The sequence below is a fragment of the Squalius cephalus genome (genome assembly GCF_949319135.1).
Source record: "Squalius cephalus genome assembly, chromosome: 6".
Taxonomy (NCBI): Eukaryota; Metazoa; Chordata; class Actinopteri; order Cypriniformes; family Leuciscidae; genus Squalius; species Squalius cephalus.
Window position 1 is genome coordinate 17,631,008 of NC_137127.1, and position 24,988 is coordinate 17,655,995.

Below are 24,988 nucleotides of genomic sequence, written 5' to 3' on the forward strand. Positions count from 1 at the left end.
GAATAGCCTTCCTTTAAACACCTTAATCGATCCGATTGAGCTCAATCTGAATAAAATTTTGATCGGTTTGAAAGGGGTGGTTTATTCCTTTTCTTATCCGATCGAGAGAACATATAAACACTTGATCGGATTGAAAACCGAAACTGGAAAGGACTGGGCATATGCAATGATGTAGAAATGGCGTTATGACGTGCGGAACGAGCTGCATTTGTTGTTAAATAAAATGTAAATAAAATAATAAAATAAAATACAACGTTCCATTAATCCCCATCACTTCATAGTCTCATCCACAGACACTTTATTTTGGTTGCGGGAAGGGGCGTTTTTACTGTTTTATATATAAACAGTACGGCACAACGGTTCATGTGCTTGACGTCTCTTAATCAGGACCTAAAATAAATAAATATTAAAGGAGAACTCGGCAACTATAGCGAACTCTAGTCACTTCTTCGCTGATTTTTCCTTTTGTTGTCGCATGTTTTCCCCACGAGCTCCCCCTACAGCTGTGGGGGGGCGTATATTTCACAACACGGTCGTAAAAAACTCACTTGCGGCGGCCTCCTCCCCCTCTCTACCGCTGCTCATGTGCGTTTGTTTTGATCGGAGCAAGCCAACAGTATTGTGTGGAGCTATGTCTACCGAGGTGGGTAATCTGGTAATACATCATACATGCGTGTGTGGTTATGTCGAATTGCCGTAAAGCAATTCGTGTTTTGCGCTCGTTCTCGTTCTCTCTTCTCACGAGACTTCCAATTTTTATCTTGCCGGGACGGTAGTCCCCAAGTTGCAAGGTTGGTTTTCCGCCTGGGAACGCTGGGGGGAGCGGGGAAAGTCAACAATATCACCAAAACAGGTTGTTTAACCATCCAAATGAATTCTAGACAGTTTTATTAAGTTAAAAAAGTTGCCAAGTTCTCCTTTAAGTTAACTGCTCTTTAAAACAAAGAAAAGAAGCAATGTAAGAGAATAGTATGCACAAACAGCGGGAAACTCTGTATATTCGTACAGTCGCACGTCAATTCAATTTGAATTCATTCCGACTGAAACTAAAAGTGTGCATGTAAACATAGGCAGTATGTTCTGGTGGTATTCACCTTATTCCGGAAGTAGCACTGGGTGGCGCCATCCGCGTAATCTCACTTCCTGGTTTAGCTACTTAGCGCTTTGTTTGCCCTGGTCCAATCTGTTATCTGTCTTGATATAAGTAGATAGACTATAATATTATAGCCAAATGCGTTGGCCTATGGTTATTAACAACTGCTGCAACGTACTAAAGTACATTTCACTTGAAGCTTTTGAAACAATGCCACAATCAAATTATTTAATAGCTGTGTCTTTCTAATAGCTATTACTTAGTTATGAAGATGTGCACAAACACTACTACATGTAAAGTTTGAAACATTATTACACCACAGTTTGTTTGCTTAATCACCAGATACATTTGCATTTGCCAACAGATGAGAAAAAAATAGCCACGAACTGGTGTAGAAAGAAAGTAGAGCCTCAACTAGATGAACAAGAGGGTAACGTTAGCTTAGCTAACTGCTAGCTGCAATTTCTTATGGTTTGATCTCTAACACAAGTAATGGCTGTAAAATAAATCCAGCGACTGAATTCTAGAGGACCATAGCTTTCAAACAAGGTATAGCATGTGTATGTGTCCTGTAGTGAGACCATTACAACATTAGATGTTTGTGGCTAATGTAGGCTAAACACTACACATCGGCCGGGCTGCGATCAGACAGGCAGACGGGTCATATAAACACCTAAAAGTCGTTTAAAAATTACCCCGAGAAACAGTGCATTGCTGTGCTGTTGGTACACACGTACATAGCACATTTGGCACAAATTAGCTTATCTTATGTGACATTTTATCAGTGAGACTTCTCTGCAGTTCTCCTTGAAATTGAATGAGGGTCCGCTAAACCGGAAGTTGGTTTACAACGAAAGTACTGGACAGAAGTAAAAGTGGGCGGGGCGGAATAAGGTGAATACTGTGCGTTTTGGCAAATGTGATAGGTCATCTGGGTATTCTTTGCATCTCCACCCCACTGTAGGCTGTGTCGGACTAAAAAGAAGGCCCAGGGCGAGGGGAACGCCATGGCCATCAGCAATCTTCTGCCGTTTCTCGAGTACGAGCTCCACACACAGCTGATGAACAAATTGAAGCTACGGGGCATGAACGCTTTGTTTGGTCTGCGTATCCAAATCAGCGTGGGAGAGACCATGCTGCTAGGACTGGCGGTCAGTGTGCTATTACCAATTATGCTCAGTGCGTTTACTTAATTAATTATTACCGGTTGTCCTGTTAATATCTGTTGTTTGTTGCATCCAGTCTGCAACAGGAGTCTATCTGACAGCGTTACCCAGTCCTGGAGGAATCCAGGTATTGGGAAAAACTCCCAGTGACATCACATACGAACAGCACATCTCCAATATGCAGAAGAAAATCAATGACACCATCGCTAAAAATAAAGAAGTGTATGAAATCAACCCTCCTGTAAGTACACATACACGTCAAGGCACTTTGTGAGATAGTATTTAAATCATAATAAAAATAAAAATCAAAACATTTTCTTTCTTTTTTCCCCATCGTAGGAAGTTATCGAAGAGATCATTGGTTCGCCTATTCCTGAGCCTCGTCAGAGGTCCCGTCTCTTTCGTTCTCACTCAGAGAGCTCAGATGAGGTGTCAGAAATAGACCTGTCCCATGGGAAGAAGGATGCCTTTGTGTTGGAGGTAAACTGGCTTTGTACTAGGGGTTGAACTTAAACTTGGAGATACTGGACTTTTTTTGTGGAGTGAAAGATCTGTCTGATGTTTTAATACACTTCTAGATTGATGACACAGATGCTGTGGAAGATATTCATGCACTTCTGACTGATTCTCCCACCCCAGCTGGTACAAACCTCTGCTAGACCATTGTTGGACTCTATTATGTTTTTACTGGACTGTATATTCAGATGTGTGTTTGTACGTTGTCTTCTGTTCAGGATTCTACAGCTGCAACACTGAAATCATGCCTGGGATTCAGAACTGGACTTCAGCTATACAGGTATCTTTCACCATAGTGAACTAGGGATGTGACTGTGAGGAAATTTTCCCACTGGTTAATCGACGTGTGACAACACCAGTAATATCGGTATCACCGGGGGGCGGGGCATTGGAGTTTTTCCCTCTTTTGTACCCTCGCTTTTAAATCGCTAATTCAAAAGCGAAAGTAAAATGTGCACGGCCGCACGGGCATTCATAAAGGCGCGGAGAAGAGCAAGCGTTTTCAATTAATTTCTATGGAAGTTGAGCGCGAACACACTCGCTTCGCTCCAGTGGACACGCACCATTATGAATGCCCGTGTGCATTTTACTTTCGCTTTTGAATTAGCACCAATTCAGGGGCAGCAGTTGCTTGAATGGTGGGTTCATTATTATTCTTAATGAAAAACACAACAAAACAGTACAATGACAAACTCGCTTAAATACGCACTTTTACGTTTCGCTTTGAAACCAAATCTTTCGCCGTCGTCTTGTCAGTCAAGAGTGAGCTCTAACTGAACTAAATTACTTTTATTACTATAAAAAATCTAAATGACGGTGGGGACGGTGCGGAGATGGGCAAGTAATGTAACCAGTGTTGCAGCTGGACATCGGCAACACCGACTATCGCAGCAAGCCTATAGTGAACCTTTCCATTTCCTGAAAATTGCAGATAGAATGTTGGTGTGTTTTTACAACACTCACAATTTGTTGACGTGCAACTTTTTGACTTAACAAAAACCAACAATATTTTAATAAAGACAGGATGCGCAAGAGCCATTTCAAACCGCAACACAGATATCAAAGGATTTTTTGAGAAATATTTGTTTATTTACAATGGACCCTTTTCACGGAGTGTGATGATGCATTTTCACAGTTATTAACATCATAAATCTTTTAAAAAAAATTGAAATGTACATTTATAACACTACTTTCTAATACAACGATGAGGAAGTGATGGAAAAATTTACATTTTCCTCACTTCTGACCAACACGGTCGATCTCTCAAAAAAATTGGGAAATTCATAGAAACACTATCATGATTTTTTTTTCTTTTGCTGTTGGAGCAAATTGGAAAGTAAAAATTGTGTTGGCCGTAGTTCACACCCGTTCACCACTATAGAAGTTTACTCAACTATGACAACTTCTGCTTGTGAAATGTGAAAAAGGTCCATGAAGACCATACCATCGCCCTAATATTTGCAGACAATTAATAAATGAAGCTAGTTTGAGATATGCGCACTCCAGAAAACAAATTTATTTTCTATCATGTTTGCATATTATATTTGGATGTAATTCACATTTGTTTCTTCAGAGTGAGTTGACATGAGGAGGTTTTCAATGTTTGGTGTAGAATCAAACATAGATTTTTGTGTGCTTTCAGATGTTTACCTCTGTGAGGGTCTTTCGCCTTAACAACGTCAACTTGACCAATCAGGGACTGAATAAGGTTTTCAGTGACCTCTGTGAGAACCTGCTTAAGGTGAATCATTTTTTTCCCCCTATATTTCCTATATCTTATTTCTGTCATGGTCTAATATAGACCAGCTAAACCAAGTTAAATGATTAATACGTGCTTGGATATCACTGTTCTTACTGGAATATATGTGTGCTCTGTAGAGTTTGTACTTTAAACTGCGGTCATTGGTCCCCTGCTGTCTTTGTCACCTGAACTTCACCGTGGCCATACCTGAAGATGAGCTCATCCAGGTGAGAGCACACCTGACCTTACTTTTTTGTCAAATAAACATTCAACTTTCAGTTTGCAGTCTTGATACTGTTATGAAACATAAAGCAAGTAATAATGGATCCCTCAAGATCTGTTTATCCTCTTGGGTTTCTTTTCTTACCCTTTTACCTCTGTCCAGCATTATCTGTCAGTGTTGTTTAATTTACAGGTGGCGGTGACAGCTGTGGCAATGAGCTTTGACAAAGAGCTGACTCTGGAAAATGGCAAACAAAGTGGGGATAAGTCGCTAAAAAAGGGTGAGCATGCGGTCTATGTACCTTCATGTAGGAAACACCTCTCTGAAAAGCTGATCTGCATGGTCTCCTGTTGATTGTCTTTTGCAGAAAATGACGAACAGCTTCAGTTCAACCTGGAGCTCAATGCTGAAATGTTGTCTTCCAACCCTCTTAGCTCCCCCAAAGGTAACCCGGGTGAATCCAAACTTCACCAGATGCCCCAGTCAGTTCTTTATAGCTCTTTAAATGTTTGCCATAATCCATCCATCCAGCCTTCCATCAAGGGGTGGGCGATATGACCAAAAAATGTTTCATGCTATGAGAAATTTTATTTCACAATAACAATTAAAGTGCAATTTATTTAACATGTAGTTAGAAATGGAACCGAATGGAATAATCAAATGTAAAAATAAAATACTTCATATAGTCCTCATTGTATGAATTAAATATTAATTTATTTTTATTAAATCTACAAAAAGTTGTTCAGTCAAGATCAGTAAGTTATTTTCTCTTTTGATTGATTAGACATGCAGGTCAAATCAGGTGTATTAGGCTGCTGTCACTTTAAGAGTGACCTTCAATCTTCCGCTGTTCCGACGCTTGCATGCCCATTGTAGGTGCTTTCGACGGTGGACGGGCACTCTGATTGGTCTACGGCTTCACGGCCCCATACGCAGCAGAGTGCGATGCACTGTGTTGTGACACATTCCTCTCATAACCATCATTCATATTTTGAGTGACTTGTGCCACAGTAAGACCTTCTGTTGGCTCTGATCAGACGGGATAGCTTTCGTTGCCCTCATGCATCAATGAGCCTTGGGCGCCCAACACCCTGTTTGTGGTTTGTCCCTCTCCTCGGACCACTGTTGGTAAATTTTCACCACTGCTGACCGGGAGCGACACACGAGCCTTGCCATTTCAGAGATACTCTGACCCAGTCACCTTGCCAGAACAATTTGGCCCATGTCAAAGTAGCTCTTTGATGAATTATTGTAAAAAATATTATTGTTTATAGTATTGAGCCCTGGTGTTTAAATACTACTAATGTGTTCAATGCTTTCATTGCATTGGTTTCCTTTGTGTCACAGGTCTATCAGAGGTTGGCAGCCATCCGTCGGCCAAAGGTCAGTACCTGATTCATTGCTGAGAGTTCTGGAGGCAGCAGGGTGTTTTTTTCTTTTCATTTCTGCTCCTTTTGTGTCTGACAGTTTGAAGTGCTGCAGCACACACCCCAGCATCATCCATTTTACCCCTTTTTCTTTTTTTTCTTTCTTTCTTTCTGTGTCTTGTTTCCTCTTCTCTTTGTCCCTCTGTTGTGTCGTTGTATGTATGTGTCTGTGGGGTTTGTGACCGCATGTGCACATATTTGTGTGTGTGTCTATCTGTGTTTGTGTCTGAATGTTCGTCTGTCTGTGTGTGTGTGTGTGCGTGTGCGTGTGTGTGTGTGTGTGTGTGTGTGTTTGTCCAGCCCCCTCAGTTGATTACAGTTCCTTTGCAGACAGATGCAGCTCCTGGATAGAGCAGCTTAGACTGAAAGCTCACACCATAAGACGCGGATCAGTTAAAACAAGTAGGAGTACATGCAAACTCGCTTACATACACGGACACATTCCAACTCTCATAGACCCTAGTCAGAGTAGACTGCATATTTAAAGGGATCTTTAACTTCAAGATGCAATTAAAATGGGCCAAATTTGCATAATATACTCTGTTAATGCAATTTGCATGAACATCTACTTCTAATCTATTCACATTCCATCAGTGCACAATTTTTCAAATAAATGAATGTTTGTCTTTGTAATCTTTCACCAAAATAATACCTTCCAGACCTATTTTAGTGTTGTCAAAAATATCGATATTTCTATATGTATCGATACTGAAATATCTGAAACCGTTCCAATGCTCCTTTTCTGCTTTATCGATACACCTACAGAAATCTTTTTAGAATTCTAAAAGAATTTTAGAATTTTAGAACTCCGCTTCGCGTCGTGACCGCATTACCACCTCGGGTGTGCATTATTTTTATAATAATTCAACGGCCTGTCGTCAATTATTCCTTACTTATTTCACTGTTATGTTTCAGTTAATAAATCTGCAAACACATTAAAATAACATGAAGAAAATGACAAGTAACCTATTGACATAGCCTTTCTAAATTATAGAAAAACTGGGCACACAATGTTAACGTGTGTCTACTTTGTTTAAATTTAATGAATTTGAATTCGTTTAACCACAATATTTATCTTGAATTTATCTGTGACCTCAGCTCAAATTACTGCCGCGGCAGATTACGTCATAAAGAGAATAAACTGACACTTTTCAAAGTCTGTGATTACAGCGCCACTCAGCGGTAAAAGGCAGCAAATACACATCCCAATTTTGCCGCCGCGGGAACGGCGGCGGTAAAAGTCTCATTCTGGTTGACCACCATCTAGAGATTTTGAGATTAATCCTTAAAAGAATTTTGCCTTTGCCTCATCAGGCTGGCTCCGACACTCTCCATATGAAAGACGGAACATTAACACCTCTGTCCTCCACCCCCACGATAAAGCAAAGTATTGCCTTCTCCAAACCCCCCACAGGCTATCTGAGTTTGCAAAACAAAACAAAGAGTTTGCCACTCGTCGTGCCAAACAAATTATAAACTTCAATATTTAATTCAAAACAATCTCAAAACGCTTTATGACATTTTGAAAAGCCGTGGATGCATTACTGCCACTGGAACCATGAACGCAACAGAATACTGGTTCTGATTTTATTGTTTGTCGTTTAAACGTCATATGAATTATTATAGGCTACAGAAGTAAAGTCATTGTATAATATTTGTTCCTTAGTGTAAAATGGAAATGCATGGCGATTTTATTTTGTAAATAGGCAAAAAAAAAAAGTTTTAGAAGACAAATCTCTCTGCATCAACAATAGACTATAAAATGCATTAATAGGCTAATATAAAAACACCAGTAGTCCAAGTTAGTTCGGGATTCGAACCCGTGTCATCTAAATGATCGTAACGTACGTTCAACCACTCGGCCACTATTCACTCGTTGCGATACGGCCTAACGTTCCAGTGTGTGTTCGCTCGCACGAGCGAGAAACGCTCTTCATTCAAATGAACGCGCCGCCGCATTTGTTGAACACTAATTCAACATGCCAGAATAAAACCTGGCTTTAGAACAATGCATAGCGCCACTCGTCGTGGTGTGCCAAAAAATTACAATAATTTAGTTTAATTTATTTCAGTGTTAATGTTTGAGTTAAAAAATCCTCTACAAATTAAATTAACCCAAAGTCGGCTATAAGAGTCCTTTAGGCTATAAAAAAGCAAAGGGCTTACAGTCTTAACATTTAGGCTACTTTGCTTAAATTCGATACATTTATTTTCAGTAGGGCCTAATACATTTGTAGGGATGTAATTTCAGTATGCTTTACCAACGCTATGTATTCAATTAAAGTTCCAAGAGGTCTGGTCTCTATATTTCCTTCCCTGCTGACACTTATATGCAAGTGCACAGCAAAAATCACAACTTGTGCTTGCTGCGAACGCAAGTTATTTAAGGTGTCTCAACTGTACACAGTCTACCCTACAGTGTGAATTCGTTACAAGGTTTCATTTAATTACATTAACGTGCAGCAATTTGTACAAATAGAGTCTATAGGCCTACTATACTGTTGTAGCCATTAAATAATCTCATTTAGTATCATATTTGTTAAAATATTATAATGTTGTTTTTTCAATCTATGTTGAATATGAAAAGTGAACAGCACGAGTAAGATAGGATGCATTATATCGAGAGATGGATATGGAGTGGGTCAGACATGATTTTGACCACTTCATTAAGTTTTGTTTAGTAGAAACCTTTTTTTAAAGTGAATTTCGTTTTCTATAAATTGTATCTTAATTTTAATCATTTTTTCATCACCCGATTGTCTGGATTCAATAAGTAAGAGAAGCAAACAGACACTAATCATAGAGGCGCCCGTGAGGTCACTTGCATTGCACGTCAGCTGGAGCGCATCTCATCCTCCTAATTTAACGAAACTCAGCGTATGCCTCACACAGACATGATAAATACATCAAATACACAAAGCTTGAAATGTCTTCAAACGAAATAATTCAAAACGAAAAAGAAAAAGGCTACTCTCTGATTATGTCTTTGTGCATTTCTCTCTAGGTGCGTTCACTACAAATATGGCGATCGTCAACTTCATCTTTGCAGTCGACACTGTCAGAAAACACTAGTTCATTGATAAAAAATCATATGAAGACAAGGCATATATTAAGTTATTTTAGCTGTTATGAGAAAAATAAATCTAACAAAACCTAAAATCTAAATCTAATAAATAAAAAAAAAAAATATTAACGCCAATTCAACATGCCAGAATAAAACCTGATTTTTGAACAATGCGTAACGCCACTCGGCCTGGTGTGCCAAAACACTACATTTTAAACTTCAATGTTTAATTCAAAACAATCTCAAAACGCGTTGTGAATTTTTTTTAAAGCCTAGCCTATATACATTAAGGGCATTGAAACCAGGATCTTAACTAAAACGTGTTCCGCGTAATCTCTCAAAAATTATGCCACACTACTCCATGTAATTTTTTTTTTTTTTTAAGGACTGCTTTTGAAATCACTATAAATTGTATCGCTCACGAGAGCTCTTCGTTTATCTAATTCCTCAATAGAATAGTAAAAATATTCAGCGTCATTGCTCCTAACATCGTCTCTATTTTTAACTTTTGATTCTATTTTTTCAGCTGTAAAATTGATTCTATCTTTGGTTCTATTCTGTTGTAGCCTAATAGGCCTATTTATATATATGAAAAATATGCCTATTATTTAACCCACTTACATTTTAAAATACGGCAATTGCTGCTGTTTTGCACAATGTCCCTTTGCGCCACCTGGCGGTCATTTCGGGAACGACTTTGAAATGCGGCTGGTTTATTTTCGCCGCGGTAATTTCGCCGCGGCGGCTGGCGCGGCGGTAATAGGCATTCTGGTTGACCACCATCTGTATACCAGCGAATTGACACACACCTGCCTCGCCTCACTGTGGAATAGGGGTTGCACGACTACTGATTTCTGCTAGTCGATTTCTTATCAAAACAATACTCGAGTTACTCGACTACTCGTGGTTCATGCTACTGTAAATGAAAAGACATAAGCTAGATCTTATCAATAAACATTATTTATTCATAGCCTAATGCAACAATTACATAAGTAAACTCTCAAAACATTATAATTATGACATTTCATTTTAAAATTTTCATGTAACAGTCTCAAGCCAAATAAATAGCCGTTCTTGCCTTTCATTTCAGACGGGCCGTTCACATATCGCGTCTTTTTCGCGCTCAAGGTCGACATTTCAAATGTAGGCGCGCGGCGAGCGCGCTCATAATGGAAGCAACATGGTGCGCTAGTTTTTCCAGGCGAGTTTTTCCTTCTCATCTCCAGAAATATATCTAGTAGTAAAGCTAATGCAAGGGCTAGAAATCAATTAATCCTTTGCTGATACTTCTTCGTCGTCATCATGGAGAGCGCAGTTCATGGTTGGTTGCATAGCAACGACAGACGGGAGCGCAAGCGCTTGTAGGAGACAGCGGCACGGCCGCGCTTTCCACACGTTTTTAGACGCAATATGTGAACGGCCTCTTGCAGAGTTGGCCAATTACTATATTTTTGTCATGCTTGATGAAATATTTCCACACATCTGATGGTGACGTTCGCCATTTTTAATTCATTTATGGTTAATGGACGCTCGAGTAGTCGATTGTTTCCGACAGCGTCGACTAGTGGTTGAAGTAGTCGATCTATCGACTACTCGACTAGTCTATGCAAGCCCTACTGTGGAAACAACATCACAACATGTATCTCCATCAAGAGGTGCATCAATCTTTGGTCAAGATCTTGAATTGAGTCAAGCACACTGTAAAGTCTACTCCAGCACATCCCAAAGGCAAATTTAAGGTCTGGACTCAATTCATGTGTGAAAATGATTCTTCATTCTCCCTCCCAACCATTCTTTCACAATTTGAGCCTGATGAATCTTGACATTGTCATGCAGTGTCTTCCTACATGGTTGTTTAAAAAAATGAAAAGCTACACACTCCATCAATTAGGGTTAGAAGAACTGTACAAACATATAACATGATAGAAACATAATAACTGCGAAATTGATCGAATCATAGACACTTGAGCATTTGCCTATTTAAATCCAAATAGCAACTTTTTTTTGTTTCGTTGGCCAGGCAGTGTATTTAATCATGTGGACAATTTGTTTAAAGATGTTTTTACAATGTTTCACCAGCTATGATCAAGACCAAGGCACAACGCTGTATGATATATTGATCCAAAGCCACGCTTTTAAAAAACAAATTTATATTTTATGTTTATATAAAATGGCATCTACTCTGGCTACAGTCTATACTCCTACACGCATCCTTACACACATACTCCCATGCCCTGCATCTAAAAGAGGACGAGTCTTGCTGCCATACGCCGATCCAATCGTATCTGAACTTGACTGACAGAGTGTGAAAGTTGAGGTTGAGTCCTAGTAAGCAACCGTGATGAAGAAGACCATCATTCTTTCAGTTTTGCCTCAGTGATTTCATATTTGAGCTGGCTGATGAGATGTGTATGAATAAAAGCACATCACAGACTGCCTCTGTCGCATATGATGCATAAATGCATCATAAGTTTGGCTTTAAAGTTTGTACAGTTTAGGGTTGGGCGTTATAACTAGAAAAATCGGTTTATTCTGATGATATATATGTATGTGTATGTATATGTATATATGTGTGTGTGTATATATATATATATATATATATATATATATATATATATATATATATATATATATATATATATAGATAGATGCTCTGAAATGGCAACTCAAAAGCTACTGAAGTCAAGAAGATACAAAATGTTTAATGTAAAAACTAAAGCACATTTAGTGTAAAATAATCAAGGCATGTTTTACACACTTTTTTTCACTAAATGAACACAACTATTATGTGTGTGTATCATTTCATGTTTAATTTTATAGACTGTTACATCACAGGATTCTCACAGCCCTGGTAAACTTGTAAATATCAGCTAACTCCAGTGTGATTTCCTAGCCTGGAAAAATCATAGACATTATCAAAATCTTAATATCAAAAATAGTCATGATGTAGTCATGAAAATTTCTGTAGTCCTAAATTTGTTGTTATGCTTCATTCTAAAATCTAAAAAAAAAAGTTGATCTTTGTGATTTTTATAAAATACCCACTTCGAATGATCCAAGTCATGACAAAATTATGAAAATTCATCGGTTAGTTATTACATATACATACATGCATACATACATTATTTTTGATTCATGAAAAATGACAAATATTTTTAATGAAATCATTGAGTTCGAATTTTAAATCAGTTCTTCTGGCATTTTGATCTGATTCTCAAAAATGAATGGGACAGAACTGACTGTTCTAATCAGCGATGCTATTAAAACAATTCTGTCTTAATGCATTCATAAAATCAATGCTGTGTTTTCTATATTGTTTTATTGAATATCACCACCAAAATCGCATGAATATTCAATATATATCGCCCAGCCCTAATTGAATCCACTGACCGATAGTTTGAGCAATGTCTTGGAGCTGCATGCACACTAGTGCCCTGTATAACAGTTGTGATGATGCAGCGTCATGTATGATGTTTTACAGCTTTGAGATTTCGAGCTCTTTCACACTCTTGATGGGGAACAAAAAGTGTCCTCCCTTCTCAAAGCTAATCTTTTTCTGATTTATCAAGGCAGAATCAACATGCGTACATTCATTCTTTCTCTCCTCCTCTGTCTCTCTGTATTTGCATGGTGTTTATTTGCATGGTGCAGTGCCTTTGCTTTGCTTTGATCGCACGCCGCTGATCAGCAACACACAAATACACATATGTCTTTTTTCCTCGGTCACACTATGTTTGTCTCGTCACATGCGTTGGTCTTGTACAGCGCCCTCTGAAGGCCATGTCTGGTATCTTCCCACCCCCCTCTTTCTTTTCTCTCTTTCTCTCTACCCCTCTTTCTCTCTCGCTCTCTCACTCTCAACAGCGTCATCTCTGGAGAAGGCCAGCCCGTTGCCCGAAGGTCGCTCTCGTTCTCTTCGGTCGAATCGCTCCTACTCGGGCAGTTCTGTCGCAGTGGTCAGAATGACCCCGCTCTCTTTCATTCCTGGCGCAAAGATCATAAAATACCTCGGCATCATCAACATGTTCTTCATTAGAGAGACCACCTCACTGAGAGAGGTAGCAGTCTCTCTGTTTTTACTACCCACTTCACCCGTATTGAGAAATTTGGTTATGATGATGAAGATTATTATTACTATTACTAGTATTACTGTTATTAGGGGCTTTCGCACAGAGTAGTTCTAGGAACTAGCCACCAGGGTGGTTCCCCGAGAACTAATGGTTCCCTTAGGAACATTTTCCTGGTTGCATTCGCACCTCCAGTAGGAACTCTGAAGTGACGTAAGCCGCGCTTGTTGTTGTGACTTTTATTTTGACGACGCGGCGGACATTTATTTTGACGGCGATGAGAACCCCAGAGCCTGAGCACACCGTGCTCGCATTCTCCGTGTTCATTAGTTTACGATCTGTCTAACAGTCCTGTCTAATACGTTATTAGATAGAACTGTTATACATAGAAAGTAGACAGTAAATGAAAAGGCAGAGTATGCCGTGTGGATGATGTCCAGTGTTGCTAGCTGAGCAGAAACACATAATCATGTTTGGTTTGGTCCTCTCAAAGTTGCGTTGGATTTTCTCCTTCGCGTAAAGGTTAAGAGGCCCATCTGTCACCGTTTACCATGTTCGTAGAGTTAGTTTCTGGAGTAAATATATAGGCTATAATCTGTGTTTACACAGCTTTTTTTTTTTTAAATGGCGGGTGCTGGTGTTTCGTGTGCGTTTCAGCCAATCAGCGAACACTAACGTCACGGATAGTTCCTATAGTGCTGGTTTAGACCCTACTCTGAAGTAGGAGCTAAACTAGTTGAACTAGTTTAAAACTAGTTAAACTATGAAAAGGTTCCTCTGGTGCGAAAGCCCCTATATGTATAATATGAATGCTATTTAAATTAATTCATATATTTTAATATAAAATTAATAATCATTACAATAATAAATATTATTAATATTAAATATTTTATATTAATGCTTTTAAAATTACAATTATTGACAAATAGTGATATATATATATATATATATATATATATATGTGTGTGTGTGTGTGTATATATATATATATATATATATATATATATATATATATATATATATATATATATATATATATATATATATATATATATATATATACACACACTCACCTAAAGGATTATTAGGAACACCTGTTCAATTTCTCATTAATGCAATTATCTAATCAACCAATCACATGGCAGTTGCTTCAATGCATTTAGGGGTGTGGTCCTGGTCAAGACAATCTCCTGAACTCCAAACTGAATGTCAGAATGGGAAAGAAAGGTGATTTAAGCAGTTTTGAGCGTGGCATGGTTGTTGGTGCCAGACGTGCCGGTCTGAGTATTTCACAATCTGCTCAGTTACTGGGATTTTCACGCACAACCATTTCTAGGGTTTACAAAGAATGGTGTGAAAAGGGAAAAACATCCAGTATGCGGCAGTCCTGTGGGCGAAAATGCCTTGTTGATGCTAGAGGTCAGAGGAGAATGGGCCGACTGATTCAAGCTAATAGAAGAGCAACTTTGACTGAAATAACCACTCGTTACAACCGAGGTATGCAGCAAAGCATTTGTGAAGCCACAACACGCACAACCTTGAGGCGGATGGGCTACAACAGCAGAAGACCCCACTGGGTACCACTCATCTCCACTACAAATAGGAAAAAGAGGCTACAATTTGCACGAGCTCACCAAAATTGGACAGTTGAAGACTGGAAAAATGTTGCCTGGTCTGATGAGTCTCGATTTCTGTTGAGACATTCAGATGGTAGAGTCAGAATTTGGCGTAAACAGAATGAGAACATGGATCCATCATGCCTTGTTACCACTGTGCAGGCTGGTGGTGGTGGTGTAATGGTGTGGGGGATGTTTTCTTGGCACACTTTAGGCCCCTTAGTGCCAATTGGGCATCGTTTAAATGCCACGGCCTACCTGAGCATTGTTTCTGACCATGTCCATCCCTTTATGACCACCATGTACCCATCCTCTGATGGCTACTTCCAGCAGGATAATGCACCATGTCACAAAGCTCGAATCATTTCAAACTGGTTTCTTGAACATGACAATGAGTTCACTGTACTAAAATGGCCCCCACAGTCACCAGATCTCAACCCAATAGAGCATCTTTGGGATGTGGTGGAACGGGAGCTTCATGCCCTGGATGTGCATCCCACAAATCTCCATCAACTGCAAGATGCCATCCTATCAATATGGGCCAACATTTCTAAAGAATGCTTTCAGCACCTTGTTGAATCAATGCCATGTAGAATTAAGGCAGTTCTGAAGGTGAAAGGGGGTCAAACACAGTATTAGTATGGTGTTCCTAATAATCCTTTAGGTGAGTGTATATAGTATATAATAGTGAAATTATAAATAGTGATAACTAACAAGTATTGTTATTATTGTATTGTTATATTACATATTAATATTAAATATTTTTATAATATTGCTTTCAAAAGTAACTATAAAATATTACACAGTTAAAATGATTAATATTAAATATATAAATACATAAAATATAAATACATTTAGGATAATGTTAATATAATTAAATTACAATTATTAACATTAATAGAATGAAATGTAAAATATTTTTTTATTAATGTTAATTGTTTTATTATGAGCATTAGAAAATAAAATTGTTAATATTTATTGTTTGTTTTATTAGCATTAGAAATAATCACTTTTCATAGTATTAATATTATAAAATTATTTATTATTAAAATAATAAGTAATATAATATAATAATATTAAATATTTTGTATAATATAAAAATTATTAAAGTTAATTAAAATGAATTAAATGTTACAAATATTAACATTAATAGTAATCAATTATTATTTTTATAAATAAATCTATAATTTATTGTTGTATATTGTCTTAGTATTATTATTGTGTTTTAGGAGGGAGGTGTGAGCGGGTTTCTGCATACGTTCATAGCTGAAGTGTTTGCGATGGTTCGCGCCCACGTCGCTGCTCTTGGAGGGAATGCTGTCGTCTCCTACAGCATGAAGGAGTGTGTGTTTATGGAGAACCCTAACAAGAACCAGGTTAATACATACACAGGCACACACACAGACTCGTCCATACACACAACCAATCATGTTTGTTAATTTATGCTGGTGTTGCACATACTTTACAGGCGCAGTGCCTAATCAACGTCAGTGGGGATGCCGTCATCTTTGTTCGAGAATCTGAAGTCGAGGCGGCTTCGGTACAGCCACAGTCAGCCACCACACAGACTTCCAACGGTGAAGGAACGTGAACCAACATACACACACCAACAAACTCAAGTAAATGAGTCTTAATGTGAACCATGCCATTTGAAGCGATGTCACGCTATAACTACCAACCAAATCTCCAAGAAGTTCAAATCTAGACACGCATAACATGACCTGATTGGTTAGTTCTCCCTTGTGTTATATTTTAGCCCCTGTAAATGGCCAATATTTTCTTTTATTTCAGAATTATTTTTTTTAAATCCCTCCATCGGAAGCCTTTCAGAAAGGTCGTCTGCCATGTTTCTATGTGTCACATTCCATTTTGTCCATGTGGCAAAGGCAGCTACAAAATTAAGAAGGTCTATGAAATGCGTTTTGTGTTCTCAAAGAGTGTGTAAACGTGTCAATCACTCTAAATGGCCATGTTTTATATTTAAATAAAGGAATGAACTACTGATGCACTCACACCGACATGCAGTTCAGGATTTTAAATACTGGTTTCAAATTAGGCACTTCCTGTCATGTCCTACTGATCTCTTTACAATCATGTCAAATGCTGGAAACGTTTGTTTGCTTTCATGTGCCACAATGTATGATTTTTAATCCAAATGTTTGGATCGGACTTCTGTGAGGCCGGTCCAGTTATCTTGCATGTGCAATGCCAGTTAATCATAAAGAGAAAGAGATATTTCAGGGCAGAGGCGTGCTCACCGTGGACTGACACTTGAATGTACAGATGACTGGTCTGGATATGAGGTGGGCTGCTCTGTTCCTGTGTCGACTGACTTTTATTGCTATTATTTTGTATATGTGTTTGCCTGAGGACAAATCTAAATTGTACATTATAAGATATAATTGAATAAAACTATTATGGCTCTGGTGTGTTCTTCCTTGTTAAGTTCTTCCCTGTTGTTTCATGAATCAGATGTCAGACTGTAGTTCTGAAAATTACTTGATTTTGTTCATTTGAAGAATTGATCATTTTATATATACGTGTGTGTGTGTTACATGGCTTGGTTGAATTCTAATGTAGAATGCGGTCTGTTATTTCTTGATAACAGACCGCTGCCATGCAAAGCAGAGCATTGCCATGGACACGCAGGATTCTAACCGTAGAGACGGAATGGACTATTTTCTTTAGCGGAAGCAATACAATCGTTTTTAAATCAATAAACTCTTGAGTCAAATTATTGATTTATTTGGTAGGTAGCTATGTAATAAGCGGGAGCAAGGGCGAATGTAGAGCGAGGCGGTTGAATACAACCCCTTCAGGCGGATTCAAGATCCCTCGCTTCGCGTCGGGGTCCTGACTCCTGATCAGCCTGTCGGGGTTGTATTCGCTATAACAACCGCCTCGCTCTACATTATCCCTTACATATATAATTATATCATGGAATAGCACGATGAACTTATATGGGGTAGGCTAGGAGCAATTATCTTCACCATGTTGAAAGAAAAAATCCACAGGACTTTGCTTATAATATAATAATAATAATAATAAATAAACGTTACTATGTCACACCAAGTGCAAAGCCCGCTAAAAAAACGCGTGCAAAGCCGGACTCCCCTTTGCATGAGAGGTCATCGCTGGACTGAGAGTTTTACTGAGGTAAATTATTTTTTTGTATAGGCCTAACGTTATATAAGTAGGCTATAAAATGGACGTACCACATCTAGATCTACTGTTCACATAAACAAAGTGCTTTCACACTTGGTTCAATTGCCTGTTCCGAACCCGAGTTCGATTGCTCCCCCGCCCCCTGGAATAGCCCAAATAACAGAGTTAAATTCTTTAAACGGGACAGGATATTGGTATATATTCATAAAACTCTCATAAGATATCAGATCACCATTAGAGTTGAATAGATCAGCAATAAAACAATATGTTTTTATTAAACCATTTATCAAGAAAGATTGATCCATTTCTAATTTTAACCCTAAAACTGGCAATGTGATCTGGGTGTAACATAGCTTTTGTTGTCTTTTTTGGGGAAATCCTTTTATAATTTATCACAGCCTGGTCTGTCTTGAGTATGCTGGTCACATGATTTGTTTAAGATTTTTTGTGATTAATTAGTGAGCCTGACCTAAATCCAACATGGCTGCCAGTGGTGCAGGACATTCAGATTTTGAGATAAGTAAATATATATTAAACTTACTTTTCTTTTGAAAAAATAATACTAACACTGCTAGTGCTAACATTAATTATGAACATTGTCTTAAGGTGCTGAAAAAGAAAATGTATAAAAATGTTGTTCATGTTGTTATTTAGCCTAGCACGTTTTAAAATATGTTACACCTGAGTCACATTGCCACTTTTGGGTATAAAAAAGGGATTAACTTTGTATTCATTTTTGTAACAATCTTTGTATTCTAAGGTAAAGGTATAATTTTTTACAAACTATAAAATTTACAGGTTAAACTGATACAGCCTGTCTGTCTTGAGTATGCTGGTCACATGATTTGCTTCAAGTTATCTGTGATCAATTAGTCAGCCTGACCTAAATCCAATTTTTTTTAACCTTTTTACCAAAAATGTTTTACCATTTTTATGGTAACGCAAGGTCCGATTTCAAAACGGTTTTCACAGGCTGAATCTTGAGTTTGTAAGCTTTCCAATGATATATTTCAACCTTATATGAGTTGAAGTATAGGATATAATTGTTTTAAACATGCAATGGCAGTTACAGTTATAGATTTGGTCCTTTTTTTATACCCTAAACAGGCAATGTGATCTGGGAGTCACAACTCATAAAATCCAAAATACATAACATTTTTCAAAAATTCTTTTGGATATGATTTACTTCAGATGATATAAAAATGACATGAAATTATTTGTTGCTTTTTTTCTACTCTTGCCTGTTTAAGGGTTAATATCTGAATTATTCCATAAGATGGTTTTATGGGGGGAAAAGTTGTGGTTGTAAACCAATTTCCAGGCTAACAGAGCTTGTTGATGAAATCTAGCCAATTTAATGGGTAATTTACCAGTGGAGTACTTACATTTCATCAAAAAAAAAAAATCAAAAAAAAAAATCAATGGATAATGTTTCGACAACCAATAAAAATAAAAATGGGCTTAAAGGGCAACCCTGTCGTATTCCGCGAAGAATAGGAAACCTTGGTGATGTTCGTGAATTTAAAATTATACAGCTATCAATATCTTTATACAACATTTGGGTCCGAGCCCACCTTTGTCGAGTACGAGTCAAGACCAAGTCCTTAAACATCAAGTCCGAGTCCAAAAGGGGCCGAGTTGGACTCAAGTCCGAGTTCTTAAAGGACATTTTTACATTCTATTAATATTTTAACCTTTCAACCCATTAAACCAATGGCAATATAAAAATGTAATAGAAAAGAAGGGATATAGAGGTATATGTAGAACTTTTATTATATTACAAGTGCATGAAAATACAAATGAACCTGTTTTATTATTGTATCACACTATATTGTCCTCCAGTTAAAGCTGACATTTCAGTTATTTAATGCCTCTCCCCCACATTTAAATAGGCTGAGGAAATACTCAGACTAGAGTTTAAATCTTTCAGCTAGTCATAACAATAAACTTAAAGCTTTATTACTGTGCTTAATCAACAACAAACTCCTTTCTGAACACAGCTCTCTGGTCTTGTAACATGAGTTGTAATGAACACTGAACATGAAATGTACTATAGTGCACAGTCAAGCACTAAACCAGGGCCATATTGCTTTTCAGAAATACAAGCGCTGTGACTAATTTATGAGTTAAGCGTGCACGATGTGGTCTCACGATGAGGCCACCTTTGCTAAAGACACGCTCTACTGGTGCAGAGGATGCTGGTATAGACAGCACTTTTACAACCAGAGAGTAGAATTGTGGGAATCTCTCCCTGTTTGTCGACCACAATTCAAGTGCTGTATTTGTGTCTGTGTCTTGAATGGCATCAAAGTACTTGTGTATCTGAGCTGAAATGCATGTATCCTTAGCTGAGTGGCTCAGGTGCTTGTGGGCTCGATAGCGAGCTAGAAGTCATGGGCATTTGCCAGGAGAATCTGTGGCCTCAACTTCTGCAGTCAAAGTATCTGAAAAATATGAAACATGCACAAATAACACACGTTAAAATGCATTATTTGGTTTTAGGGACCTAAGGACCATTATTGTATGCCTACTGCATGTTTTTATGCTCTGGAGTATACAGTATATGGTAGACAAATAAGAAGTTTGCTTCAGAATAAAATGAGTGTTCTTTTCAGATCCTCTCTGGATTTCTTCACCGAATCTGGACTCTCATTGTTGGTTACATCTAGATCAACCCACTTCAGGCCAAACTGAGGATCAAGCATTGTAGCCAAGAAATAGACATTATGGTTGAACTGGTCCTCTTTCCCATTTTGCTCAACCATTTTGCTTCTCACAAAGATCCCAGAGAATCTCTTTAAAAGCGATTGCCGAAGGGCTGTGGCTGGCAATGACTTCTTGACTCTGATATTTGGAGCAGATGAGTGTTTAAATCAAGTACAGTGGGGACCACCATACTAATAGTGACCATTTTCTCACCCTCTGTAAGGTCTGTTGCTTCCAAGCAAAGAGAGACAGAACCTAAATCCTTCAGTTGATTCCATTCACGAACTGAAAAAAGAACATGTTGAAAGTCTGAACTGCAAATTTGTGCGAGATCCCTATGGTCAAGTGCTGTAAGGGCCTGTAGCTGCTTGAATGTACTGTTCCAGCGTGTGGATGTAGCCTCAAATCGCTCTTTAAATGTAGTACTTGTGTGAAGTAATGTAAAGTAATGAGGTTAATTTTGACATTTTGGCAAGTGCTGAAGAAAATGCCTTGGCTTCTTTCATTCCATCATGTACAACTAATTACAGAGAATGTGCAAAACATGACAGCCTTTGTCTTGTTCTCACCATGATAGTCTCGTCTTCCCAGGTCACATCCTCCCAAAGACTCTCATCATCTAAGTTTTCCTCTTCTGCATCACTGTGCTGCTCTTCCTGTGGTAGCTTGGCTTTGAATGCACACTTCATATTGGCTGCATTATCAGTGATAATGTACCTGACTTTACTTGCTATGTTATATTCATCAATGATCTCATCAAATGCCATGGCTATGTTGTCTCCACTGTGTCTACCACAAAACCTCCTACAGTCTAAAAGAAAGGACTCCAGCTGATTTCCATCTTGGTTTAATCCATGAGCTGTAACACCGAAGAAGGACCGCATGGTTCGATCAGACCATATGTCAGCAGTTATGGACACAGATGATTGGGTCTGGAGCTTCCTCTTAATTGAATCCTTCACCTGATCAACCAACAAAGGAATGTGTTTTTCAGTGATTTTTTTTTTCTTGCAATGGGAGTGTATTTGTTGTCCATTACTTTCAAGAAATGCTGATTTTCAACAATTGACAGAGGTAAAGTGCAGCCAATGAGCAGATCCTTAATGGGGGCATTATGAATTTCTTGTTGTCTTGGAGAACTTGCATCATAAAGTTGCACTGCTTGTTTGGTCAATTCTGGTCTTGGAAATCCTGCAATGCTGGGCTGTGCATCGTCTGTTGGTTGCTGCTGTCTTTGGTACTCTCTTATTCTGGGACAAAAAAAGAAAATTTTAGCAATTCTTGCTAATTCAAAAACAGAAGGTAAATGTAAAACAAAGGCATTTGTCTAATGTGCCTAAAACATTTTTTTTTTCAAAGTTTTGTTTAAGTTATTTAACTAGTTATTGCAATTCAGATCACATTAAGTCATTGATTGAAAATAATTACATTACATTAAAAGCAAATCATTTTAAATTTAAAAGGACTATATTTACAGTCCCTGCATTTCTGTGGTGATATGTTAATTTCCTTACTAAAATGTTTTTCGTAAGCAAAACAAATTATTGCTTACTTTGAAGACATCGTCCTAGCCACACATTGATGTCCAGTGAGTGATGTGTGTGTTTTGTCTGCAAGCATAAGATGATGCTACTGCTGCCTGCCGGTGTTGTGCAGTAAAATGACAGGCGGGGAGACATTAATTAATTTCTCATCCCAATTTTATGATGGTTTTATTGTTACACACATGACGCAGACTCGACTGTACTCGGTATATTTTCCGAGTCCAAAATGTCCAAGTCCGTGTCAAGTCAGAGTACAAATTCACCCGAGGGCGTGACAAGTCCGAGTTCATTCAAAATTGGACTCGAGTCCAAGTTCGAGTACCCTAACTCTACAAAAGATAGATAGACAGTCTTTCTTACCGCACTACAAATCAAATTATTAGTTTGAATTTGCGGAGCATGTATAGTCAGAGCGCCATCTTGGTCACTCTCTCGAGCTTAAAGACTTGTCTGAGGCATTACAAAACAGAGAAATTCATCTCTCTGAACGGTTAAAAAAAAGTTAAATGGCAGGCTGATGTTTTCTTAGCAATGATGGAGACACCAGGCCTTCATTACCAGATTGCCTGTCAGGCTGTTCAGGATTGTGTTTTTAAGGGGGTTCCATTGAAAACTGGTGGGAGACAAATAAAAATCAAATCACAAAAAGTTTGTTCATGCACTCAGTTGTAGCATGCAGTCCAGGATTGTCCCAGAGCATGAGCTGGAGATTTTTGATCAAATAAATGTGCTGTTACCTGACACCTGGCCCTCTCCAGTGCCACTGCTGTATGGAGAACAAGAATTGAGGCAGCTGTGTGATAGTCTGGCAATGAACTACTGTAGTGTCAAACAAGGTTTCAGAGACTACAAGGAAAACCCAAACATGGCAATTACAGAGGGTCTTCTGAAATTAAACACACAGTAGATGATGTTCGTAAAGTTAGTGGGTCCACCACTAGAGTTGTGGAACCCAACTAAGTTTGTTAGGAAGTGAGTGATGACAAGGAGGTCAGCAGACCATGCCTGTAGACAAAGGCAGCATAAACCAGTCTTTAGCCTCCTTGTTAGAACACCTGATTCTCACGCCGGTGACCCGGGTTCGAGGCCCGCACAAAGCGAGGCGAGTAGGACTCGGGTGGAGAGGTTACATATATATCTAACACCTGCAGCCTTACAGACCAGAACGAAATAAAAGAGGGAGACACAGAGACAGAAAAATCAGGCTGATAAGATTTATCTTTCAATACTGTTGAATATTCATGTCTGACTCCTCCCACAGGTGAACAAACTTTTCCTAACAAGCAGGAGGAATTACTCCAGGAGAAACTATTGAGATGGAGTTTGAGGAAGAACCCCGCAGAACGAGAGATGAAGATACAGAGGAACAAACAGGTTGGTGTTTTTCTTCATTCTCTTTAATGACTGATGAGGAACATTAAGATGAAAACTGACATATTAGACTATGGATTACTTTTATTTCAATCTTGAATTGTCTAATTTAATATGTTAGTTTTAGGTCTGATGGAACAAAGTGAAGTGGAGGAGAAACGCCATCAGTTTCAGAAACCTCAACAAAACATTTAAAGAAGAGGAGAGAAATGTTCTTGCACCTGCTCTCAGTGTGGAAAGAGCTTTACAGCTAAAGAGACTCACGAGAATCCAAACTGGAGAGAAACCCTTCACATGCCATCAGTGTGGAAAGACCTTCACACAGGCAACTAGTCTCAAAAATCATCTGCTGTTTCACTCAGGAAAAAGATCATTCAGCTGTGATCAGTGTGACAAGACATTTATTTTGGAAGCACACCTGAAAAGACACATGAATATTCATGCAGATGTGGCGCCTCATGTGTGTTCTGTTTGTGGAATTACGACTGGACCTATTAAAGATATTATAGATATTAAAAACATTAACATGATTTTCTGTAAAGCTGCTTTGAAACAATGTGTATTTGAAAAGCGCTAAATTTGACTTGACTAGCACTGCAATGTGGACCAGACCGTTACTCTACACGAGACTACTTCTCAACCGAATCACACAACAGTAAGTTTCTCATACATCACCTCCAAAGTGATCTCCATCACACAGCTCGATTTTGAAAGCCTCGTTCTTCACAAGCACCCGTCCACAGTCAATGAAGAACATACTGTCAGATTGAGCACTCTGATGAATGATGTCGTCACCAGCATTGAAGAACTCATAGTCCAACTTCATCAAGATGGCATCAATTTAATCATTTCTGTAAATACATATCAAATACATATGAACGTTTGAATACTTTCGTTCCAACTTACAGTAAAGTATTTCTTTGTGTAAATACATCAAAGACTTCACAATACAATAAAGACTTAGCAAAATTAACAGAATATCAGTTCTTCAAAAAGATTTGAAAGAATTAAAAATGCACTTATACTAAAATGTTATAGTACATAAAATATATTTTCTCATCTACAACAAAGCTAGACTTGTTTTTTTCACTTTTCAATTTCACACAATAAATACCCTTGCATTTATTTAACTTTTTTTTTTAAAACTCCATCTATGGAAGTAAAATGGATTATTGAATTTTTAATAATGAAAATGTGTTTGAAATGTTTTTAATTGAAATATTCACAGCTTAAATATACAACCATGTTGAATTTCAGCCCATAAAAATGCAAGCCCTAAAAATACAATG

At 38.2% G+C, this 24,988-nt stretch overlaps 2 protein-coding genes and 1 long non-coding RNA gene across 19 annotated transcripts in view; 1 reads left to right on the forward strand and 2 right to left on the reverse strand.

The window, feature by feature from the left end:
* The window catches only part of c2cd5 (C2 calcium dependent domain containing 5), a 48,401-nt gene extending 31,874 nt beyond the window's left edge, over positions 1–16,527 (forward strand). For 11 of the 17 annotated variants that reach the window (XM_079874005.1, XM_079874014.1, XM_079874016.1 and 8 more), the window contains 14 exons: positions 2,058–2,244; positions 2,336–2,500; positions 2,599–2,739; positions 2,838–2,901; positions 2,994–3,055; positions 4,418–4,516; positions 4,654–4,743; positions 4,932–5,019; positions 5,107–5,184; positions 6,087–6,122; positions 6,467–6,568; positions 13,095–13,288; positions 16,143–16,289; positions 16,382–16,527. In XM_079874005.1, coding sequence (XP_079730131.1) covers positions 2,058–2,244; positions 2,336–2,500; positions 2,599–2,739; positions 2,838–2,901; positions 2,994–3,055; positions 4,418–4,516; positions 4,654–4,743; positions 4,932–5,019; positions 5,107–5,184; positions 6,087–6,122; positions 6,467–6,568; positions 13,095–13,288; positions 16,143–16,289; positions 16,382–16,504 — 1,576 coding nt within the window. In that variant the 3' untranslated portion in view covers positions 16,505–16,527. The remainder of the gene's footprint in view (positions 1–2,057; positions 2,245–2,335; positions 2,501–2,598; positions 2,740–2,837; positions 2,902–2,993; positions 3,056–4,417; positions 4,517–4,653; positions 4,744–4,931; positions 5,020–5,106; positions 5,185–6,086; positions 6,123–6,466; positions 6,569–13,094; positions 13,289–16,142; positions 16,290–16,381) is intronic. The other 6 variants (XM_079874009.1, XM_079874012.1, XM_079874017.1 and 3 more) reach the window with 2 other exon arrangements.
* A 3,919-nt stretch (positions 16,528–20,446) lies between these two features.
* Positions 20,447–21,445, reverse strand: LOC307160138. The gene is made up of 3 exons (XR_013821507.1): positions 21,395–21,445; positions 20,998–21,039; positions 20,447–20,522 (listed from the first exon to the last, which is right to left on the reverse strand). It is a non-coding gene; the product is annotated as an uncharacterized lncRNA (long non-coding RNA).
* Positions 21,446–22,853: 1,408 nt separating this feature from the next.
* Positions 22,854–24,561, reverse strand: LOC307160566 (uncharacterized protein; the record flags this gene model as incomplete). Its single annotated transcript, XM_079874724.1, has 3 exons — positions 24,375–24,561; positions 23,066–23,174; positions 22,854–22,941 (listed from the first exon to the last, which is right to left on the reverse strand). The coding sequence occupies exons 1-3, from the start codon at positions 24,523–24,525 to the stop codon at positions 22,854–22,856; spliced, it is 348 nt and encodes a 115-aa protein (XP_079730850.1). The 5' UTR covers positions 24,526–24,561.
* Positions 24,562–24,988: the final 427 nt, after the last annotated feature.